Below are 25188 nucleotides of genomic sequence, written 5' to 3'. Positions count from 1 at the left end.
TCTGTATCTGCAATGTCTGCCTTTCATGTTAATGACATTTAACTCAATACCCGAATTAAAGGAGTCTCCAATTTCTTCAACACATTACTCGGAATTTTCAATGCTTTTGGCTAGCTCAGTGGCATCAGAAAGTGTTAAATGCGACATAACCCACACACTCTCCTGGGCCTTTAACTGTTAGTGCTCATGAGTGTTTGGCCTCAAAGTACATTATCATAACTGATTGTTTCAAATTCGGATTTTCAGTTAGTGTCCAGAGAACAGTAATATAATCCTCAGTGCTCTCCCCTGCTTCTCTGCGTCAATGAGTAGAACTTGAAGTGTACCATTATTGTATTTAAATTGTCTCCACATTTAATTTCTAATTATTTAACTACATACTCTGAGGCATTCAAATTTACAATGTTCAATGTGGCGTGTATCAATTTAATTTGCTTTAACCCTTCACCACCTAAACATTTCTTCATATTTTATCTGCTGAGTACATTCTTCACCCTCTAGCACCTCAAAGTATGCTTGGATAATTTTTTAACTAAACACTCTATTGTGAGTTCCTCTAGAGATGGTAAGAAAAATTGATGGGATCAGTGTGCTTGATATGTTGAACCCTGTAAAACACTATCATTGTCACAAGTAATGACTGGAATAAAGCAAATTAAAATAACACTTAATCACTGCAGTACATGCAGTACAATCTGCATGCAACAAACCAATGAAACTCGAATAGTCGCTTATGAAATAGTGGTGGTTCTATGAAGTAACTGTTCCAATAATAATACATAGTAATGCAGTTACATGAATTGTAATGCATTTTTTTTCTTATGAATAGTTGAATCATGAAATATCTATGTACACTCTAAATTAGAACTTTTCACTCTTCCACATGAAGACAAGACCTTTGACAGCGGCTTCCTCTGCTGTGAAACGCACAACATGGGTATCTTGGAACACATAAATATGCACGAAAGACAGTACGCTGCTGTTAAAGGTATCACCAGGCGATGTAGAATTTCATACAAAACAAAATCGTACATGCATACCACTTCAGTTAGTGATGGCACACTTGAGATGGTGTCATCTTAAGTGTGCCATCATGAACTGAAGTGGCAACCGTGTACGATTTTGTTTTGTTTGAAATTCTACGTCGTCACAGTGAACAAACCACCTGCGCAGAGAGATCTGGACAGTTAATATTAATATGCCCATCCCTCTCATGTCTCTTAACCATCCACATATCGGAGAAATCTTGGGGCCACCACACTATTCTGTGCACTCAGGATCAGACTCCGTACTATGAAATATAACCAAGATTATACCTACACTGATGATCAAATCTCTTTGCCGCTCCTATTCTCCACCACCTTCAACGGATTAAGGTTCCATGGCCCACTAAAGCTGATGTTTTTTTATTAGCAGTTTATGAAGCAATTTCTATTGCACTGATTGTTATAAAGTAACACACTAGTATTCCAGTTACATGCATAACGAGCAAAATCTTCATAAATGGGCAGAGGTCTGACTAAAATATGTAAGTTAGTTACAATTGGGTTATCTCCCAATGATGAAAACAATTACCCAATATGTCGCAAAAAAATGTACATAGTGTAAACAAAACAAAAAAATAGGTCGGGGAATAAAGATTTTCAGCAAGCCTTTATGGGTTCTACTGGCTGAAAACAATGAAAGCGTAGTTCTTATGTAACAAATTTGTTCTTATTTTTTCCCTTTTGTTTTAGTATTTATTGGAGATGAAAAGCTTGATTTTACCACCAGAGCATATTCTGAAGCGAGGGGATAGCGAAGCTGTGGCTTATGCATTCTTTCACCTTAAACACTGGAAAAGGGTCGAAGGTGCCATTAACCTGCTGCAGTGCACATGGGAAGGCAGTAAGTATCTTTCTCGACGCAAATGGCTAAGCTTCTTTTCTTGATGCACTGTCTTCAAAACGGGAAACATCATTTACCACGAAGGCATTACCACTACTCACGTTTACCACGTGACACTTACCACGCAGGGTGCCTTCCACGCAGGGTACCTTCCACGACGTCTTTACCACTGGCTAGGGGGGAGACGTGGTATTCCTTCTAGTCGATCTGCGTGGGCAGGGGGGGGCTCGGAGGGGGGCTGGGGGGGGTCTCCCCCCCCCAAAAATAACAAGCAGGTTACTTTAACAAAAAAACGAACATAAATTTAAAAGAAAGAGGAAAGAGCCTCCCCCTAAGACGTGCCGTGTACGTCGAAAAAGAAGTCCTTTTTTTATTTTGGTATACGTGTTTTGACGCTTGTTTCAAAGGAGGATGGAAGTAAGGGCTCGTGGAGAAAGACGTGAAGGTAAGACGTTGCAACGCGTAGTAAAATGCTACGTTGTAAATACCAGCGTGGTAAAGCCACTTGCGAGGTAAAATTCGCGTGGTAAAGCCATGCGTGGTAACTGAAATCGTGGTATAATCATATATTCCTTGAAAACATTGTAGTCCGGCCTAGCATCAAAGAGAGCCCTAGATAATTCCTTGGTTTGTTGATTGTTGAAAATGTTTCCTCCAAGTATCTGAGAGTGCAAGTAGAACTAGTTAGAGAAACAGTGGTTAAATGTGTTCTTGGAATCCTAGGCACTTTTCAAGGCAAGATCTAGTATTTTTTTTTTTAACTATCAACTCTAATGTTGGGAAATAAAACATTGTTTTTGTATGTGGTTTTTGTCTTGTGCAGCTTTTGCCAGTAGCTTGGCTCTTCAGACTTTCATGGACATATGTCTGTAGTTGTATACTTGTACTGCGAAGTGTCTCACTGTTGTAGGGGTGATACAAACAGCTTTTCTCTGGCCTGAGCAAGCGTGGTTATTTACTCATTCAACCAAAGGACTTGTTTTGTGGTGGCATATCTGGCAACACTGTAATCTATTTTTTGAGAGGGGCATAGCTGGCAGGCCAACCAAGATGGCTGTGTAATAACAGACCGCTATCCAGGCTACTGTTTAATTATCCTACGTATACAGGTATACCTGTTCCCGTTCTTCTGGGACGAGTCCATCAGCTAGTTAAGACTGAGTACACCGCAGACATTCCGTGCTAAACTGGTCTAGTGATGGGAGAGGAGCCAGGTGGAGAAAAATGTAGAGTCTATGCTGTGTTCGGTTGCTCAGGTTTGAACAGTACTGTAGACTCATGATGGCAGGGATTTATATTCATGTGCACCAGGTGGCTGATAGGCATCTACGTTGTGGTGACGTCAAACGTTGAGTCTGATGGAACTGAGCCTAGTGAGCTGACTGGGACTCTTGAATTGTTCCACAGGGCCCCAGGAAATCATCAAAGCTGATATCCTAGTGAAGTAGGACTGTCGTGCTGGGATGAACTGAAAACTTGGCGAATACACAGCGCTCAAGACTAGCAAGCAAATAGTTTTTCTGTACCAACAGGTAGCCAAGGTCACAACGGATGTTATGTCAATCCCTGTTGTCACTCAGCGAAGGGAGTAATCAAAGGAAGAGTCGAGTATGGCTGCTGCTGAGTGGAGAGACATTTAGATACAAATCACTAATTTATCTGTGCGAAATGTATCTTTTACCAGAGGCCTCTCAAGGAAACCTTGAGCAAAGTAAAGTCCTGCTGCCAAACCCATGTAAGTGAAAGCACTACTGTTGTGAGGCATTTCAGGGTCCACCATCCTCAATAAAGAATTCTGAATCACTTTCTTTTCAAATTTCCCATCCAATTTGAAACTAATAGGTGCGCCCATACAGTAAACAACATAGGCAAGGGAGACCATAAATATGGCAATTTAGAATAAAACGGCTTTGTGAAGGAGTGGTGCAAGAGTCTTGACTGGTGTATGAGTAGAGAACGTTTAATGTCAGAGGCTAGGAGATGCCCCCAGGACCATGCTAAGATCTGGAGGAGATGGGTGGGTTATAGAGGGGTCTCCTTAAGCTCCAGGACTTCATCAGCCACCAACATAGAATGAGAAGTAGAAACATTCAGGCACTAATGGATGCTATATCAGGTCTGATAGCCTGCCGTGGGAGCTCAGGAGGGAGGGATACCCCGGGAAGGCTCAAGGGGGAGGCTGGGGGAACACATGCACCACTGTTCTTGTTACTACTATCGCTTTGCTTTCCTGTAGCGATCTTAATTTTCTTAAAAATCAATAAAATATGTTGTTACAGTTTTTTCTTTTTTAAGGACTTTCGTCAAATGTTGCTTCTACCATCATTAGCAAACCTTTTAAAAAGTTGGTTTGTAAACAAGTCCAGCAATTTATCAAAGGCAACCATTTTTTGGAAAGCTTCTAAGCTGCATTCTAGACAGTGCACAGTACTGAATTTGTAGACCTATTGTTTTTGGATGTGCTTTGACATCAGGTGGACATTGGAGGCGTTAGAGCTCTGGTACTTTTAGACAGGTCAACAGCCTTCAATACTATGAATATTTCTAACCTGAAAGATCCTAGATAGAATGGGGCTGGGCTGCCAAGTCATCAAACAGATTACATAATTTCCATTAGACCGTCGGCAGATCACTAAGTTACCACGGAGGGTACTTATGCGCCACCCATGCGCGCTGACGTCAGTTCTTTCTTTTCCCGCGCCAGAAAGCGCAGATCCGGATTGAGCACGTACCTCAGTCACTTTTTGACTACTGTTTTTGAGACTTTAGTCTCCCCCTATTTTCTACTGGTGCACGTAGGGATGCCCGGCTTTAAGCCTTGTGGGTCGTGCCGCCGTAACATGTCGGTGGTGGACCCCCATGATGTGTGCCTCTACTGCCTGGAGTCCGATCATGATTCCCGGGACTGTCGAGACTGCCGAGCCACGGCCCCAAAGGCCTTGCGAGAGCGGTGCCGGAAGTTGCTGGAGGTCCGGCATGCCTCTCACCGCCACTCAGGGTCTCGGGCAGTTCCCGAGACCGGTCGCAGGACCGTAGTCGCCGCTCCTTGGGCTCCAATTCGGATTCCGGTAAGCGACGCCATAAAAATAAGTCTAAGAAGCGTGTTCGCTCTCCGACGTCCCCCAGTCGCTCTCCGGAGGCGGACGAGGGGGACAGGACTCCGCCCCTGCGGTTCCTCTGGAGCCGGGGAGTCCCCACAGCCTACCCGCTATTCTCTGGTCCGTCGGCGACTCCTTAACAGAAGCAAGAGTTTCTTGCTGCTATGAACTGCCTTTTTAGACCTCGGGCTCTTTCTTCTAAACCTCCTTTCCTTTCTATTCATCCGGACAAGGTGGTTCTGAGGAGCTGTCCTTCTTTTTTGCCAAAGGTTGTCACACCCTTCCACATCGGGCAGACCATCACTCTGCCCACCTTCTTTCCACCTCCGCATCCTTCCAGAGAAGAAGAGAGGCTCCACCGTCTGAATCCAAAACGTGCGCTTGCATTCTATCTGCAGCGAACACAGCAGTTCCGGGTGGATGATCAGCTCTGTCGGCTACGTGGGCGCCAAAAAAGGTCAGGCCATGCACAAATGGACCATCTCCCGTTGGGTCGTCCTGTGCATCCTGTGCATGTACTCCTTGGCCAAGAAGGAGCCTCCTGTGGGACTACGTGCCCATTCAACCAGGGCAACTGCAGCCACTACTGCCTTGGGACGCGGCGTTCCCTTGCAGGACATTTGTCAGGCAGCTACGAGGGCCTCGCTGCACACGTTTACAAAGCACTACTGCCTTGACAGTCTGATCTGGAGAGACGGCTTCAATGGCCGTTCTGTGCTCCATGACTTTCTGGTGTAATCTTGATAGCAGACCAACCACCAGGGTTGGTATTGCTGGGGTATCTATTCTAATGTAAGAAATCTATCACTAATGTGTCTCTTTCAGATGCACAATATATCTGTAAGAGACATTAGTTAGTGATAGATTCCTTACCGCCCCACCCATCCTCCCCGTTCTGCAAACTGATTACTAGGGTTAAGGTCATCCCCTTTTTGGGCCCTAGGTTTATGCACCAATGGTCAGTATCTTGCATGGCTCTGCATTCCTGGTGCTAAAAGTTGTGTACAGAACAGATGTCAGCATGCATGGGTGGCGCCTTCGTACCCTCCGTGACGTCATCCCGGCGCTAACGACGCCAGTGACGGATGCGGAGCTTCAGGACGCCACCTACTGACGCGAAGGGGTCCTGCTAAGCAAAACTTTCCGGATACAGTCTGACGCCTAGGGATATTCTAAGGTAAGGAATCTATCACTAACAAATGTCTCTAGTTACTTGTGCATTGTGCCACCCACGTAAGTAGCCCTGAAAAGGTAACTCAGACCTGCCATTGCTGAGTCTGCGCGCAGTTTGTAACTGTCATGTTGACTTGGCCAGTGCACACACTTGCCAGTCTCTCACCTTCCCTTTTCTTACATGTCAGCCACCCCTTAGGTAGGCCCAAGGTACCCCTGTAGGCCGGGTGCAGTGTATGTGAAAGGTAGGACATGCCCTGGTGTGTGTGGCATGTCCTGATAGCGAATTACGGCCAAATTCGTTTTTCGCTATTACAAGGCTACCTGTTCCCCATAGGACAGAATGGGGAGTTTGTTTACAACATCTTATAAACATAACTGGCCCGGGGAATTAGGTAGGACAATAAAGTTCAGTATGCCTGAACTCAGAATCTAAAGATGCATCTTTTAGTGAAGGTGATTTTTACATTCTGTGTTTGAAAATACCACTTTTAGAAAGTAGGTATTTTCTTGCTCATTCATCCTGTGTGCCTCTGTCGGAATGTGGATTGCCTGTCTGCGTTTTGGATGACAGAAGACTGGGGAGCCGGAGTGGCTCCAGATAGTCTAGGTGGGTCTAGGCCTGGGCTGCAATTGGGGAAGGGGAGGAGATATCCATGCACCTCAAAGGGCCTGGTCTGCCTCTAACCATGCATTCTCCACCTCCTGCCAGGAAGCACACCAGAGAAGGCAGAACTGGTTCTGTCTGGGCACAGACACTCTCTGCCTAAAAGTTCAAAGGATTTTGGGATATAAATATTGGGACCCAGACCCCTGAACTTTAGAACTCTTTTGAATCAAGAAGACTGCCAAGAAGAAGAGCTGGAGAAGCTGTGAGGAGGAACTACCACTTTGCTGTGTGATTTGCTGTGTTGACCGGCAGTGGCTGCTTCTGTCGTGGTCAGTGAAAGGATTGGACTAAACTTTCTGCAATCTACTTTTGTGAGTTTCTCCAAGGGCTTGAGGTAGAGAATGCCCCCTGTTCAAGAAGTCTCAGGAACAGCAAAGACTTCAAGCTCTTCAACCCACAGCACTGGGGACTGTGTGTTTTGTGCTGCAACAGAGGAAAAAACAACCTGACACTGTCTACGATGCTGCTGCTGACTCCCTGTCCTAGAGGCACCGCAGAGGGCACCGCCGCACGGTGACCTTGGTCTCACTGATGACGCATACTGACGCCGCCACCTAGACACTGCTTGCACCGTGACCTGTGGCGACTGCTCTCCGCACCGCCTTGCTTCACGACGATGCCTTGGCCTCCCCGATGCCGCCGCTCCACGGCGACATCGACGCCACAGCTTGCACTGTGGTTCAAGGGCACCACTAGTAAAGTTACCCTCATCCTGCACCGCAGCATTGCCCTATCAACGCCGGCGCCATCGACTCCAGATGACTGCGCTCCAGCAATGACAAAACCGCGGCTTGCACCGCGAACATGCCAGCACCGCGACGAGCACCGCATTCAATTCGCACTGCGACCCTGGTCTCACCGACGATGTCATCTGATGCTGCCAAGAGCCGCTGCTCGCACCGTGACCTGAGGGCACGGCACGCTGCACCGCTTCACTTCTCCCCGCAGCACCCGACGCCTGCCGACGCCAACGCTCCTGACTTCAACAGAGAGGAGTTCGATCTGCAATGCGTGTGACTTTGAGGGCCCTGACGACTCCTGTACCGACCTCCGGAAAAAGGCGCCTGCGGACGCTGAGCTTTCGGAAGCTCAGGCAAATGTCCCTCATGCTAATCCTAGTAAGTTCCACATGGGCCCGTCAACCTTGGTTCACCACCCTGTTGGAGCCATCTGTAGTTCCTCATCAGAAACTACATCTCACATCCAATCTTCTGACGCAGAGCCTTGGAGACATAAGACATCCAGATCCCACATATCTCAACCTAGCGATCTGGCACCTGAAGTCATAGAGTTTGGCTACCTCAATCTTCTGCCAGACTGTATGAACATTATTAAAGAAGCTTGACAACCTACTACAAGAGCTTGCTACGCAGCAAAGTTGAAGTTAGGCCTGGACTCCAGCTCATGGAAAGGACGCCATTTAAAAAGTGTCCTCAATGTGGGTCGAAGTTTCCCCACACCGACCTTCATGAGATGTGTAACAATTGCCTCTCCCCGCAGCATGAGGCCAGAGACTGTTCCGCTTGTGCCTCCTTCCGCTCCAAGAAGACGATCTGGGACCGAAGAGCTAGGAGAACAATGGCTCAATCTTCAGCTCCGATTCCAGACAACAACTTCGCAGAGGGCATCGACGTCCCAGAACAACATGGCGTCAACAGCAACTCCGAGGCAGGAGATTCCGAAGTGGAGGACATCACTCCAGCACAGCGGGTCGTAAGTCTGTCAACCCGACCCTTCCGCGACACACCCAAAGAAGGCTCCGGTCACACCCTCGCCCTCGGGTGCACACCGAGACACTGCTTCAACTGCCCCACTTTCGGGCCCGGGTAAGAAGCTAGCTAAGGCGACTCGGGCTGGAGTTGGCCTCCCCACGGTGCCGGCGCACACCTACCGGCACTGAAATAGACAACATCACCTACCACGCCGGCATCAATTAACATATTCCTTACAGCCAAGGTCGCCTCATAAATCAGACGATCTCGATCTCTATCGAATAAATCAAAAGTCCCTCAGCGAGCGAGATCCGTATCATCCGCTCGCTCCTGCGGCATTCGATATGTCATCAGGATGTCATTGCTGATGACATATCGAATGCCGCAGGAGCGAGCGGATGATACGTATCTCGCTCGCTGAGGGACTTTTGATTTATTCGATAGAGATCGTTTGATTTATGAGGCGACCTTGGCTGTAAGGAATATGTTAATTCAAGCCCAAAGAGGACCCCCATTATTGACTATGGCGGGAACCACCCTTTTCAACTAGTAGATCTACAATTTATCCACACCTGAAATAATCTCTACAGCAACTTGGGGTCTATCTCACGGAGACCCGTTGGCGCTATACCACTGTCCCCTGTCCTGAAGAAGACCCGCGCTAGACCCCCAACTAAGGCGTCCTACAGGGTCGAAACGTCGACGATACATAGCTGCCAAGGTTTCAGATTGCTATGTGTGACACTTTCATAATTTCTGTGTAATTATGAGTGACATTTCAACAAATATGAGTGACACTTTCTCGTGAGCAAAATCAAGCAATGGAGACCAGGTAAATATATAAATATCAGAAATTACACCCATGTGAGCAACGAAAAACTCTCAGAAGATCTTGAAAATGCTGTAAACCACCAAAAATGAAAAGTCACTAACAATTGACAAATAGTCTCTCCAGGTCTGTCACATGTAAGACATGACCAAGCAGGCTGAGAGGCACTAGTAAGGATCTCAGGTGCTAATTGTAATACATTTGTTCAGTAAGTGTGCTACAGGGTTAGTCAGGCAGTAATAATAGTTTTGTCCTTTAATGCTAATAAATAATAATGTATGGACTGCACTCATTGTGTCAACTGAGCAGAGATCTGGGGCAGCGTCCTGAGAGCAGTGAGCTGCAGGCTCTGGTAGAGCAGGGACGCTGTAATTAAATATAACGTACTATTGACTCGAAGTTGAACGTCACCTGGCCACAATTAAACAAAAAACCGGATGGGACTGACTCGTACGTATAGTTCAATTTACATGAGACTACAGTAAATAAGATGTAATGAGATCTGGCGCATGTTCAGAAAACTAAGCAGCGCTGTTCAGTGCAGCCTGGGCGAGTTGAGCTGCAACAGGGTCTCAGTCAGGCTGCAGTGAGTGACGTTCTAAATTAAATATATAACAGCCACTGCCAGGTCCTGTATTAGTTATATTTTCGCGCCAGCTGCAAAACTACGTGTTACACAGCCAGTGGAGGTTAGAGCACACAGAGACAGGGCTCGGCTGAACCGCCAAGCACAAAACGAAAACAAATATCATTGTTGTTGCCGCCTATTTGACATACCAGCGATGGAGCGCGCACACTGCGTACTTAAATGCACAGCTCCTTGGTGTGAGGCGCCTTGCAGGAATCCAATCAATGATTCCACTCATGACTGAGTCTGACCGGGCGGCCAGCGCGGATATATCAGCTGAGCTGTTGTCATTGAACCAACATTCACGGGCACCAGCTGAGAGTTACAAAATCAGGCTGACTCCAAAGAAACATTCCCAGCAATAATATAAATTTCACACACCTGTGTCAGCGCGGCCGCGACGAGTTCTGTTGCACGCACCAAAGCAGTCAGATCATATTGTAATGATCGCGGACTGATCCTGTCTCTGCCATGACTGTGCGACCCATTTCAACGTCGTAAACTCCAGTGCCCATGATCAACGAGGCACCAATATAATTATTGCGGCGACGCATGGTGGGTAGCGGCAAACTTAAGCAATTTAACTGCCGCTCGCCCTGCCGCGCACTCTGGGTGACTAATGGATACACTGTTTGCATTCACGTGACCCCACCACGTCACGTGAATGCCGTGCCGGACGGCCCGCAGCAGCTGGGCTAAAAATGAATGCTCATTAATTTGTGCAGCCAGCGCAGCAATGAGCCACCAGATTAGTGCAACGATCCTGACCTGCCATTGCCATTCAAGTAAAAACTGCACTCTTGACACCAATGACACAATCTACTGTCAGAGCAGCACGCGGTCCATTTGCAGGTCCATTTGCGCTGCTTCCTCATGCGTCACGACTCACTAAAGTGCCTGGACGGCAATTTCGGCCCGCTTGTCCTTTCCTCTGCAACAACAGTGGTGGTAAGGAGGCGCCGCAAATGCGTGACGTTAAATTTTAGTGCGGGGATGCGGACCACCGAACTAAAATACGTTAGTGTCACGCCTAATGCGTGACACTTGGCAGGCCTGCGATATTGAGAATATTGGATCAGTAGAGAATACCCAGTTCTTATGATAATCCAATTGAGTGGATTACTGGGATAATTACAATCACCATCTGCAACTGACCAAAATAACATTTTTGTCCCCTTCCCTCCTTCTCACTCACTTGTAGATAAGCACGTTTGGAATGTCACCAATTTTCACTTGACGTCACATTATATTCACTCAATTTTATTCTGTGCCGCTTTTTTAGCTGGAGAAGTGTGGCTCAGTGGTTAGAGGTGGCAGACCCGGAAGCTGAGATCGGCCGTGGACCAGGGTTCGATTCCCCGCTTTGGCGGGTCTCGGGCTCAAAAATTCCACGGACTCGACAATTCTCGCTCCGGTGCCTACTCGACTCACAGGGTCACACTCTGCAACTCTGGGCAATAGCTTGCTTAATCTCCACTACGGCCCCTCGCGGCGGGATGCCTGGCTTTCACCTTGTGGATACCCTGCCGGAGTATCTCACAGGGGAATACCAGGACGGGTTCCCTAAGCAAGCGCTTAGATACCGGGTCGGTGATTTGCGCTATATAAATACATGTACATTTACATTTTGTAAATTGTAAATAAACCATGTGGAAACAGGGTTATTTATGAATGAAAAATGCAATTCATGGATTAAAAGTAATTGATTACCCTGAACCCGTGTGGTATTGGATTTGCGTTGTGAGCAAGCTCCTTGCTTGGAGCACAGTACTAAGTAATCAGAGAACCATTGTGAATCGAATTGAAATAATGCAGATTTTGAAGTAATCAGGTCGTATACCCGACAGAACCACTGTTTATATGTAATTGTATCGCCCAGGTTCTGAGGGATACTAGGTCACCCCATGGTGATTTATATTACAAGGTCAACTAACAGACCTAGTGTTGGTAGACGGTCGGACTCCTCGTTCTCTGCAATGGTGGAACACCAAAAACCTTTCCAAAGGGCGACCGTTTCTAGAGCCAGTTCCTCAAATAGTCATGACAGCGGACGCATCGCTCTCCGGCTGGGGAGCTCACCTGCTGCATCACACCATGCAAGGCAGATGGACACTGCAACAAAAGTTACTCCACATCAACCATTTGGAGTTGCTAGCTGTTTTTCTAGCCCTAAAAGTATTCCAAAAACAAGTATCAGGCTGTAACGGGGTGGGTAAGGGAACCCCTGTCAAGTGGTGGATCGCTGATTGTGCCTCCCCTCCTTCCCCTCAGTCTGATTGGGACACCAGTCCCTTACTATCCGACGCCGGAGATGAAATGCAGGAGGGCGCCTTTAACTGGGCCTTCAGAGATGATGGAACCACGCCCCCTCATGACGTCGGAGGACCTGAACTGGACAAATGCCCGGAAGCCCTCTATTCGGGGTGTGTCTGCACCCAGGAGGAAGCGGAGCGAAGGACACGAGACGAAAATCAGAGCGAGGAGGACGCAGAGTGCCGGAAAGGACGTGGAAAGACCGGAGGAGAGAAAGCGGAAGACTGTGGAGAGCCAGGAGGCCAACGACCCGGTGAACCGCCGTGCCACACTCCCGAGGGAGGAGTGTGGCTGTCACAGGTACGGCGGCGTTGGGCAACTTGGGTCGGGAGTAAGGGGGCCCGTGTTTAGCATTTTATATATTCCTCCCCTCCGTTTTTTTCCTTTTCCACACCCCGCATACCCTACCTTCCTACCCCCCTTCTCGTTCCTCACTCACACCTCGAGCACAGAGCACCGGCAAGAATTGTGTAGCACTGGTGTCCCTCACTTTCACTCGGTCCCCGTGGTGCAATTGATGTCAGATAGTGAAACTGACGGTATCCCTCTGTTGGTTTCTCTTTTCGGAGCTGACCCGGAGCAGGAAAACGGAGACGTGCTGGCTCTTGAAGAGTATCCTATCATCCCCTGAAAGAGGACGGCCTCGTCATCCTTGGCCAGAACAGACGCCATCACGGACCGGGCAGACTTTGCTAGAGAAAGACTGACTTTCAGGACTCGAAAAACCTTTATCAGAATAACACCCTCCTTACGCAAAACAAGTCTCCAGCCTGTTCATCCTCCCCCGGTAGAAAGACTCCAACCTGTTCACACCCCCACGCTACACAGGCAAAGCTGTCTTCGTCCACACAGACACTATGACAGCCATGTACTACAGAAACAAACAAGGGGGAACACACTCTTTGCAGCTCTCTCAGTTAGCACAGCAGATATGGAGATGGGCTATACCACTAAAGATCTTCCTCTTAGCCCAACACGTTCCAGGAGTACAAAACACCATAGCAGATCTGCTAAGTCGACAGACAGAGCGGATCCACGAGTGGGAACTTCATCCGCAAGTTCTTCAACTGTTCTTTCAAATGTGGGGACAAACTAAGATAGACCTCTTCGCCACCCATGAAAAAAATGCCCAAACTTTGCCGCCAGATATCCACACCCGCTGTCCAAAGGCAATGCGATATGGATGAACTGGTCAGGACAATTTGCATATGCTTTTTCTCCTCTCCCACTAATTCCTTAAGTGGTATGCAAGCTACAGCAACATTCCCTAACACTCTTTCTAGTTGCTCCAACTTGGGCCAGACAACCGTGGTACACCACGCTGCTGCAACTATCTGTGATACCACACCAGAAACTAAGCCTATCTCCACGCCTATTAACACAGAACCATGGAGAAATCAGACACCTTGACCCAGCTCAGCTTAACCTAGCGATCTGGCTCCTGAAGTCATAGAGTTTGGTTAATTCAACCTTCCTCCAGAATGTATGAACGTTATTAAAGAAGCTAGACGTCCCACTACTAGAGCATGTTAGGCTGCTAAATGGAAACGGTTTGAGATATACTGTCAAAACAACCACATAAATCCTTTAGATGTGTCTATTCAACACATCATAGGATACCTATTAGATCTTCAAAAGTGTAATTTAGCCTACACGTCTATCAGACTACACCTTGCTGCCATTGCAGCATATTTGCAAAATAGACAACATCTATCTCTTTTTACAGTACCTGCTATAAAAGCTTTCATGGAAGGACTCAAAAGAATAATCCCTCCCAGAACGCCACCTTCACCAGTGTGGAACCTAAACATTGTTCTCACACGGTTAATGGGACCTCCCTTTGAACCGTTACATAAATGTGAATTGCAATTCCTAAATTGGAAAGTAGCTTTCCTAGTAGATATTACTTCTCTCAGAAGAGTTAGTGAACTACAAGCATTTACCATTCAAGAACCTTTTCTACAAATGCATCATAATAAAGTGGTTCTACGTACTAATCCTAAATTCTGTAAGGATCCAAGCGTAGTTTCCACAGGAGTGCCAGGAACCGTCGACAAGACCAGCCCTTCCCCCCTGCACCTATTGCGTCTATCAAGCACTAGCACGCAATGGTGGTATGGAGGGAAAGGAGGGAACAAAACAAGGAAAGGCAGGGAAGAAAACAGGACTCTTCGGGCTGGTATCCCTCAGGTTGAAGGCAGGCGCTAAAAGGAATGGGTTAGGTTACTCAAATCAACAACAGACAGATATTAAACATGAAACCCTATACTACATCTTACCTAAAAGACAGTGAGAGTTTCGTCAGTAACTAGTCGAAATGACATAGGTTGCAATACTGAACCAGCAACTGTTTGCAGACGTGATGCCTATCTACAACAATAACGGACATTATACCTGTTGGTGGCTGTAGGGAGTATGCAATAACTGTAAACAATAATCTCTTACCATTCTGTACCAATATTAGGGACTGTGACTGTTCAGATTTGAGGCAATGTGAATGATCTATTTCTCCTCTGTGAATGCAATAAAATGTCATGTAAGATCTCACAATCTTGCTACAGGGTAATAGTAATAAATGTGGCGCATATAGCGCTTTACCCGCTCTTCATGCCCAACGCACTGTGACGGTTGCCAGTCTCCAATAAGACACCAGTGAGTCCAAAAGAAAGAAACAACATAAAGAAAAAGGATAAAAGTCCTGGCGGACCACAACTCCAACAATCCCTTGGGGCGACCCCAGGCCAAGGCACCACAAGTTCGGCTGGCCGGCGGAACAACGAGTGTCCGGCCGACGTGCGGAACCACAAATACCAGGCCCGGAACCCCCTTCAGGACTGGAGAGGAGATAGCCGGCTCAGGAGAGAGACCTTTTCTAAACTTGGTTTGGTCCAGTCCAAGTTTCAGGAAAGTGAGGGCGAACCGCCAGGGGACTCAGGATAGCGAGGGGACAAGGGCGGTTCTGAGGTGAACAAACGAGTGACGGACAGGCAGCCGTGGACCGCACAGAACGGCAGCCGGCTCCAATCCAAGATCAGGATAGAACTTCAGAGAGCGGAGAATGCCGTAACAATGACGGCTCCAAAACAACGGAAGCGGATTCCACGGAAGTGACGTTATTGCACCGACAACTGAAACACTAGAACGCGAAGCCAAGAGATGCGGGGAGGTCAGGCTGTTGGCTCTAGCCCGTTCCCCTCGCGCATGCGTGTTATATGGACAGCGCGATCCCATCGGAGGACTGGCAGGTGTGACAAATTCCTTCCAAAAGTCATTTCACCCTTCCATCTGAATCAGTCTGTTGAGCTGCCCGTATTTTTCTCACAGCCACAAACTGTCACAGAAAGAGCTCTCCACACCTTGGATGTCAAAAGAGCATTACTTTACTACATTGAAAGGACACAAACATTTCGTAAAACTAAACAACTTTTTGTGTCTTTTTTCACCACCACATAAAGGTAACCCTATATCAAAATCTGGGATAGCTAGGTGGATTGTTAAATGCTTACAAATCTGTTACCACAAAGCTAAACGTACGTTATCTATTCCTCCCAAAGCCCATTCTACAAGGAAAATAGGGGCTTCAATGGCATTTTTGGGGAACATTCCCCGATGATGATACATGCAAAGCAGCTACATGGTCTACACCGCACACATTCACAAAACGCTATTGTGTAGATGTGCAAACCAAACAACAAGCCACTGTGGGCCAGACTGTGCTAAAAACTCAGTTTCAAACAACTGCAACAGATTCTGGTGGTCGCCGCTAAAGTTGGGTACTGCTATACAATCTATGCACAGTGGGTAATCTGCAGCTCATATGCCTTGAACGGAAAATGCTACTTACCAGTATGCATCTGTTCTTGGCATGTAGAGCTGCAGAGTTACACAAGCCCACCCGCCGTACCTTTATCTGTTCCAGTATTATCTTAATTAGATACAAATTACATGGACATCACTACTTTCTTGTAAGACTCCATCACTTCCCTAATGGCGAAAAACAATCTGGGAATGGAGCCGATGCCCATGCGCAGTATGATCCAAAGGAGGAGTCACCTGTCCTGTGACTTCCAAAGACTTTTCTATAACAAAAACAAACTGCAAACATCCAGGCCCAACACTAGGTGGTCATCTATGCACAGTGTGTAACTCTGCAGCTCTACATGCCAAGAACAGATGCATACTGGTAAGTAGCATTTTCCTTCCTATTTGCTACATTTACTACAGTCAAATTTAGCGTACACATCTGTACGCTTACGTCTCGCTGCAATACCTTCAGAGTAGACAGCATCTCTCTATTTTCAGAGTGTCTGTCATTAAGGTCTTCATGGAAGGACTCAAACGAGTTATTCCCCCAAGACTTCCACCTGCCCCAATGTGGAATCTTAATATTGTTCTTACCAGACTAATGGGTCCACCCTCTGAGCCATTGCATAAATGTGAACTGCAAGTTCTCACTGTTGTGTTATGTTACATGAATTTGTAACGCGCACAGATACTCATGAGTGTCCTGGCGCGCTGCCTAGCAGAGTATGGAAAATGAACATTAAGCAAAGAAATGTGTTTCAGATTCTTCTTAAAAGCCACTGGATCCTGAATATTACGCAAGGCAAGCGGAAGGGCATTCCAAGCAACCACAGCCTTCAGAGCAAAAGAGCTGCCCCCTAGCCTCTTGTATTTAAAACTAGGAACCTGAGCAAAATGTAGGGACATAGACTGCAAGGGTCGCAACGGAACATAGAAGGAAAAACGTTTCTGCAAATATGAATGACCACTACCGTGAAGAGCACAATGGGCCAGAACCAGTCATTTAAATTTAACTCTATCCATCACGGGAAGCCATTGAAGTGATCGCAACTGATGGTGGACGCTGTTCCTAGCCGAAATGCCCAATAGAAGTCTAGCTGCTGTATTTTGAACCACCTGGAGCTTCTTCAACAGGTAACCCGAAATACCGACATAAAGGGCATTGGCATATACCAGCCGAGACAAAACCAGTGCACACGTAACCGTTTCCCTCGCCGCCTGGGGTAGGAGAGGAAAACATTTTCTTAGGGTTTTGAGAAGACCGAAACAACAGCCAGCCATCTTCTTGATATGCGTTGAAAAAGAGAGACTCTCATCAAACTGCACCCGCAGATTTTTGGCAGCCTTCCCTGTAGAGGTGGGCAAGGGGAATTTAGGTTTCCAAAGAGAATCTCGGAAGTTGGAAGGAAATTTCCCAAAAAGTAGAATCTCGGACTTCGCTTCATTAAACTTGAGTTGTGCATCCGCCAACCATTTGAAGATAGAAGAGAGACAGTGTTGGACCGAAAGAACAGAGTCCGCATTTTTGTCCCAGGTAAAAAGCAGCTGGGTATTGTCGGCATAGGCCATTACCATGGCCCCCAAACCCTCCACTAGATATATTAGAGGTGTAACATAAATATTAAAAAGAAGGGAACTAAGGGAAGACCCCTGGGGGACTCCAGTTTTACTGGCTGAGGGGAGGAGGAGGGTGGAAGCCAAATCTGCTGAACCCGCCACTCCAAGAAGGACCTAAGTCAACCCCAGACAGCACCTGACACAACGCTCCCAGCAAGTCGCACAAGGAGAAGTGGCTGATGGGCCACTTGGAAAGATGCTTTCCTCATTGCTATCACATCACTCAGGAGAGAGGGTGACCTTCAGGCACTAACCACAGAAGAACCATTTTACAAATACAGCAAGACAAAGTGGTTATTCGTACAAACCGTAAATTTATACCCAAAGTAATTTCTGCCTTCCACATCAACCAATCTGTTGAGTTGCCTGTGTTTGCTCAAACAGATTCTGTGGCAGAACGGGCTTTACACACCTTGGATGTTAAATGGGCATTACTCTATTATATAGAAAAGACAAAGCCTTTTCGTAAAACTAAACAACTTGTTGTTGCTTTTAATCCACCTCACAAAGGCAATCCCATTTCGAAATCAGGTATTGCACGGTGGATAGACAAACGTATTCATACATGCTATACAAAAGCAAAAAGGACTTTTAACAATTCCCCCTAGGGGGCATTCCACTCGCAAACTGGGGGCTTCTATGGCTTTCTTGGGAAACATTCCCATAGCTGACATCTGTAAAGCTGCAACATGGTCTACACCTCACACATTCACAAAACACTATTCTGTAGATGTGTTAGCCAGGCAACAAGCTAATGTAGTCCAGGCAGTTCTTCGTACACTCTTTCAAGTCACTTCAACAGCTACAGGTTAGCCACCGCTTTGCAAGATTACTGCTGTATAGTCTTTGCAAAACATGTGATCCACAGCTCACATGCCTCGAACGGATAATGCTACTTACCCAGTATGCATCTGTTCTTGACATGTAGAGCTATAGATTCATATTTATTTATTTATTTTAAAATCTTATATAGCGCGCAGCTACCCTAGGGCATCCCGGCGCTTCAAGACAACATCGGATGGTAAAAGGAAACAGCATCAAGGCGTTATGCTGGAAACAGGAAGGTTTTAAGACCCTTGCGGAAACGCAGTGTGCAGGGCTCAGCTCGGAGTTTTAGGGGAAGCGAGTTCCAGAGCTTTGCCGTGTTAAATGAAAATCTTCTCCCACCAGTGCGGGCCTTTTTGACTCTGGGCACCATCAAGAGATGTTTTGTGTCTGACCGCAACGTTCTGCCAGCTTTGTAGGGAGTCACTAGATTTTTTAAAATAAGGGGACCTTTGCCTGCAAGAATTTTATGAGCGGTGCAGAGTGCTTTAAAAGTCACTCTCTCCCGCACGGGGAGCCAATGCAGTGCCTTCAATGCTGGTTTCGCAGATTGTTTCCTCGGAATGTCCGTGAGCAGCCTTGCCGCTGCATTTTGGACCTGTTGAAGAGTCTTAAAGGTTGATTCAGGGGCGCCTAAAAAGATGGCGTTGCAATAATCGAGTCTAGATGTTATGAGACCCTGAATCAACAGCTTCCTCGATGTTACCGGAAGTAGGGGGAAGATTTTCCGAGCCGACCTGAGCAGGGCATAACATACTCCTGCTGTTTTCTTGGCTTGGGTGCGGAAAGACAAGTCTGGTTCCAGCCAGACTCCAAGGCTTTTGATCGCATCCTTGGGGGCCGGGGGATCGCCCATACATCCCGGCCAGCTAAGCGGCGGGAGAAGAGTAGTTTTACTCCCCAGCAGCAGTATTTCCGTTTTTGAGCCGTTTAACTTAAGGGAGGAATCTCCCATCCAAGTATGAACATCTGCCAGGCAGGAGTTCAAGATGTCAGGATTGTCGGCCAGATGTGATAAGGAAACCACTAGCTGCGTATCGTCAGCGTAGCTGACGAATTTGATGTCATATGGGGATACTATGTCCTCCAGGGGGGCCATATATACATTAAATAATGTAGGGCTCAATGACGAGCCCTGTGGCACTCCACACTGGAGGGGAATGGATTTGGATCTCTCGGGGCCATCCCACACCTGGTAGGAACGATTCGAAAGAAAAGATCTCAGCCACTGCAGGGCCGCCCCGGAGACCCCTACCTCAGCCAGCCGTCGGATCAACACCTGGTGGTTCACAGTGTCGAACGCCGCGCTTAGGTCCAGGAGGATCACCGCCACTGACCCTCCTGAGTCAAGGATGCATCTTGTCTCTTCGACTACTGCCAAGAGGGCCGTGTCTGTGCCCTGCCCTGGGCGGAATCCAGTTTGTGATGGTCGAAGGAGTCCATTCGACTCCAGAAAGGCTGACAGCTGCCTGTTGACCAATCGTTCAGCAACTTTGCCGAGGCCCGGCAAGAGCGAGATCGGTCTAAAATTCGCCAGATCTTTGGGGTCCAAATTGGCCTTTTTTAAAAGAGCCTTAACAACAGCCATTTTCCAAGTGGGTGGCACCACACCCTGAGCGAAAGAAGCGTTCATAAGGTCTGTTATGGGAGCTGCAATGGACGCTATTGCCTGCTTGAGAAACTTCATGGGGACCGGGTCCATGGGAGAACCACTTTTAATCGACGATAAAGTTTTGGCAACGTCGCTCACTAATACTGGACCAAAGGTGTCAATGTGGAAAGCGTTCTCTCTGGCCCGAAGTCCCACATCCTGCTTGGAGATGTCCTGAGATGGATTCGGCTGGGGCAGAGAGATTAAGATCTTCTCAATTTTTGTGTGGAAGAACTCAGCCAGTTGTGTGCTTTTTTGTTTATCATGCAACACTTCCGGCCCTGGAACTTTGAGCAGTTCTTTGACCACTTTGAAACTCTCCCTGGAAGAGCTTGAAGCAGATTTAATGCGATCATCGAAGAATAGGGCTTTCGCGCTACGCAGGGCGGACTTATAGCCCCTGATTGCAGCCCTATATTCTTCTCTCCTAGAAACTTCCCAATTCATCCTCCATAACCTCTCCAACCTTTTACATCCCTTCCTGAGGGTGCGAAGTTCTCCGGAGTACCACGGAGCCGAGCCAACTCGTTTGTCCCTCTTAGGAACTCTCTTTTTAGGGATTAGAGCGTCCAAAGAGGCGGAGAACCAGCTGTTGATATTGGCATCGGCCTTAACGGGATCCGACTCAGGAGGGGGAGGCGAATTATCCAATATAGAGGTCCAGTTATCGACTGATAGTCTGGCCCAGGCTCTATCCACTAGGAAGGCCTGTTTGGTCCTTGTGGGAGGAAGGTCGATTTGCCACAGAGCTGATACCAAAAAATGGTCTGACCATGGGAGGGGAAGAGCCGGCTTAGCTGTGAAGCGGGGAATGTTAGAGAACATCGGGTCAAGTAGGTGTCCCTTTTCGTGGGTGGGGCCGGTGTTAATTAAGACCAACTCGCGCTCCTGTAAGTCGCTCTGGAGGTCCTGCGCCGTTTGGTCAGTGGGCTCGTTGAAGTGAAGATTGAGATCACCCAACACCATGAAGTTGGCCGTTACTGCGGCCAGGGCTGTCACTGATTCTACCAGGGAGCTCACAAAATTACCCAGTGCTCCCGGAGGCCGGTAAATCAGCAGACCCGATATTGATGTTGTCGGGGATATCCTGAGGGCGAAGTGACAACTCTCACAATCCGAGAGTTGGCCACTATACGTCCTGCAACCAAACAGGCTCCTGTATACAATGGCGAGGCCGCCCCCTCGTCCCTCTGGTCTGTCCACCTGACAGATAAGGTAGCCCGGTGGAAGAGCTTCCACGATATCCGCATCGGAACTGGGAGTTAGCCATGTTTCCGTTAGAAACAAGATATCTAATGCCAGATCCTGGATGAGTAGGTTGATTTCTATAGCATGGCGTGGGAGGGATCTACAATTCAGTAGCCCTACAACCAGGTCATTCTTCCCTTTAGTAGCGGAGTGAATCCTCTCAGCTCCCTCAGCTAGGAGGGGGGAATGGGAATATATAGGCGGATCAGCTCTCTGAGGCAAGGCATGCCGAAGGGCCAAGAGTTCGTCGCGCTCATAAGCGTGCCTCAGGGTAGTAGATTTCGGCAGAGTGTCACGCCCTGGGCCCGTCTGGGCCCGGACGGGCACAGACGGGCTTGTCTTTGGCGGGTCTTCGGCGCGCGTTCGCTGCGCGTCAACGCTGCGCGTGTTATGCATCTGAGAGTTTTGTAGGGGCCGCGCTAGCATTCAGCAGCGCCTCCCTCCCCTCTAACCAATCCCTGTCCAGCACCGGCAAAGGAACCCGGAAGTAGGAAGCGCCCTGCACCCTCCACGTCAATCAAGCAGAGTGCTTGCGGTGGACCGGGGTAGCAGGAGCGCCAGTTAACACCACAGACAGCGAGGTACAAATGCAAACGTGCTATTAAATCAATTTAAAAAGACAGTGTCAATGTCAAGATTCAATTTTTAAAATAAGATCGGGCGTCGTGTAATTTAAAATCAGTACACAGCGATCAGTTTCCTCATCCCGGTCGCGCTAGGAGCTGTGGCATGCGCGTGTCTTAGGACGAGTGTCTGGATTCTCTGGGGCTTTGTAGGGGCCGCGCTAGCATTCAGCAGCGCCTCCCTCCCCTTTAACCAATCCCTGTCCAGCACCGGCAAAGGAACCCGGAAGTAGGAAGCGCCCTGCACCCTCCACGTCAATCAAGCAGAGTGCTTGCGGTGGACCGGGGTAGCAGGAGCGCCAGTTAACACCACAGACAGCGAGGTACAAATGCAAACGTGCTATTAAATCAATTTAAAAAGACAGTGTCAATGTCAAGATTCAATTTTTAAAATAAGATCGGGCGTCGTGTAATTTAAAATCAGTACACAGCGATCAGTTTCCTCATCCCGGTCGCGCTAGGAGCTGTGGCATGCGCGTGTCTTAGGACGAGTGTCTGGATTCTCTGGGGCTTTGTAGGGGCCGCGCTAGCATTCAGCAGCGCCTCCCTCCCCTCTAACCAATCCCTGTCCAGCACCGGCAAAGGAACCCGGAAGTAGGAAGCGCCCTGCACCCTCCACGTCAATCAAGCAGAGTGCTTGCGGTGGACCGGGGTAGCAGGAGCGCCAGTTAACACCACAGACAGCGAGGTACAAATGCAAACGTGCTATTAAATCAATTTAAAAAGACAGTGTCAATGTCAAGATTCAATTTTTAAAATAAGATCGGGCGTCGTGTAATTTAAAATCAGTACACAGCGATCAGTTTCCTCATCCCGGTCGCGCTAGGAGCTGTGGCATGCGCGTGTCTTAGTTGCAGTAATATCTTACTTAGATACATACACATGGACATCTCTATTCTACTCTTACTAACTCCATTCTCACCCTCTGTGGGAAAACAATCTAATAATGGAGTTGATGCCCATGCTTACTGTCACCGAAAGGTTGAGTCACCTATCTCGTGACTGGAAAAGACTTCTTCGAAGAAAAACAAAGTGCAAACACCCGGACCCAACACTAGATGGCAGACTTATGCAAAGCAGGTGAATCTACGACTCTACATGCCAAAAACAGATGCATACTGGGTAAGTAGCATTTTCCTTTTGCTCATCAAGAGAGACCTATATACTTGGGAATAGGAGAAAGTTGCTTATGAGATTTCTTTAGTCTGATATCTTAGAAACCTTTTATTACATCACTTTCCAGTAAGATGTGGGTCACCTTGGAGATAGGTAGAGATTCACTTAATACTTTGAAAAGGATCCTAGCTTTATTATAAATGTTGCTTTTGTTGGAACCACCTAATTTTGTACAAGCCTTCTAAAAGAAGCTTTCTGTTCCTCCAAAGGCATGTAAAAGACTTGTCATCATTTTTTGCCTTTGTCCCTACACGAAGTCCTAGCACTAATGCAAGAGAAGGGGACCGTCTGACTTAATTTCCAGGACAATTGAAGTCCTTGTCTTTCTGCAGTACCCTTAGTCCTGCTATTTGGAACCCGAATTACAGGAACCTGCAAGTACCAGTTGGTAGTTTAATGGTCCAGCAAGTGGGTGCCTGAAGCCAACAAGAAAATCACACCAGTCCTAACATCCTATCACCTTTCCAGCTGTGGATGACCAGTGCACCTACATCAGATTTGGTGGAGTTCCGCTAGAAGCTTTGCCAAACTGAACCAAAAATCTCTGAACCCGTCCTGAAGATCTCCCAGAAATGTACCTTCTCCTACTACTGCCCAAACACCACCAAGCAGCAATTTTAACACAGGAGAAATCTTTATGTAGGATAACAATGAGAAAGTACCCTCCAGGACCAGCTAAAACACAGTGTGTGATTTTCAGATATGCAATCCTTTCACAGCTTTTAAATAACTGCACATCATATACAAGTTCTTGAAACCCTTTGCATATGCTGCCTTCCAACTTCGTTAGCTGAGGCTGTGGAAGCTTCAGATAATCTTCAGAGAACCAACTGAGAGAAGGGGTACAGCCTCATCAGCCATCCTTACATCCTTTGTCAGTTATCAAGAACCATCCTTTCAGATAAGTGATAAAATCAGTCAGTCATACCTCTGCCACCTATCTGAACGAGTTCACTGGCAAGTTACCTCACCTAAGCAATAGGCTCTGCTATAAATCCCACAAAGTTGTTTGATCACTTTTTGTTTCATTGTAGGATAACATTACCTTATTGACTTGGAATGTTTCTTTATGTTTGTATTTTCTTATTACAGAGCAGATTTCTGGAGCCTTCGGTGCTCATAAATTCAATTTATGCATGCAAAAGAAACATTTAGAGGGGTAAAATCTCAGCCCAGATTTGCAGATTCGGAATTAGCAGAATGTTCCTCTCACAAGAGTATTAGGTTATGTGAAATTTTGGCACAATAGATTTTCTGCCTTTACAAAAGGATGGTTTGGAGACTTAGGGCCAGATGTAGGTAAATATCATTTACCGATTCTAAAATACCGAATTTTACCGATTCGGTATTTTAGAATCAGTAAATGATATGTAGCTAACGATTCAGTAAATTTTACCGAATCGATAAAATTCGGTAAATCCCGATTCTATATTTACCTATTCGGTATCCTCCATTCATTCCTATGGGCCTGGAGGCCCATAGGAATGAATGAGAATTACGAATCGGTAAAAGGGGGTAGACTTACAAGGGTGGCAGGGTGTCACATTGACACCCTGTTGTACCCCTGTATAGTGCATGGGTGCACATATGGCACACATATATACCCTAAGGGCATCTATGTCTGCCACATGGCACAGTTGAAAAAAGCACAAAATTGCTTTTTTTAGGGTTTTCGATATTTACCACCAACTTGTGGTTGTGTTTACGAGTTAGAAGTAATATTGTGCCTTTTGAAAATGTGTTTTGTGGTCGCAAATCATGATTTGTCACTGCAAAAAACTTAAGTGTGTGAGGCTTCTGTCTTCTTGTGTTTTCAGATTCCTGAAATCCTTTCTAATCCCTCGTAACCTTTCGAAGACAGAATTTTGATCCCCAGATTAGAATTTGAGTGAAAGATTTAACCCTGAGATGATATCTTTTTTTCCAGTCCATAC

At 47.1% G+C, this 25188-nt stretch overlaps 1 protein-coding gene across 4 annotated transcripts in view; it reads left to right on the top strand.

The window, feature by feature from the left end:
• Positions 1-25188, top strand: part of ST7L (suppression of tumorigenicity 7 like) — a 1501068-nt gene that overhangs the window by 810706 nt on the left and 665174 nt on the right. For all 4 annotated transcript variants that reach the window (XR_013594902.1, XM_078644468.1, XM_078644466.1 and 1 more), the window contains exon 12: positions 1737-1887. Coding sequence is in view for 3 of the 4 variants with exons in the window: in XM_078644468.1 (XP_078500594.1) it covers positions 1737-1887 (151 nt within the window). In the remaining variant the exon portion in view is untranslated. The remainder of the gene's footprint in view (positions 1-1736; positions 1888-25188) is intronic.

Source organism: Lissotriton helveticus, chromosome 5_1, assembly GCF_964261635.1.
Source record: "Lissotriton helveticus chromosome 5_1, aLisHel1.1, whole genome shotgun sequence".
NCBI lineage: Eukaryota > Metazoa > Chordata > Amphibia > Caudata > Salamandridae > Lissotriton > Lissotriton helveticus.
Note: the sequence above shows the minus strand (reverse complement) of the source record. Positions and strands in the feature narration are given on the sequence as shown.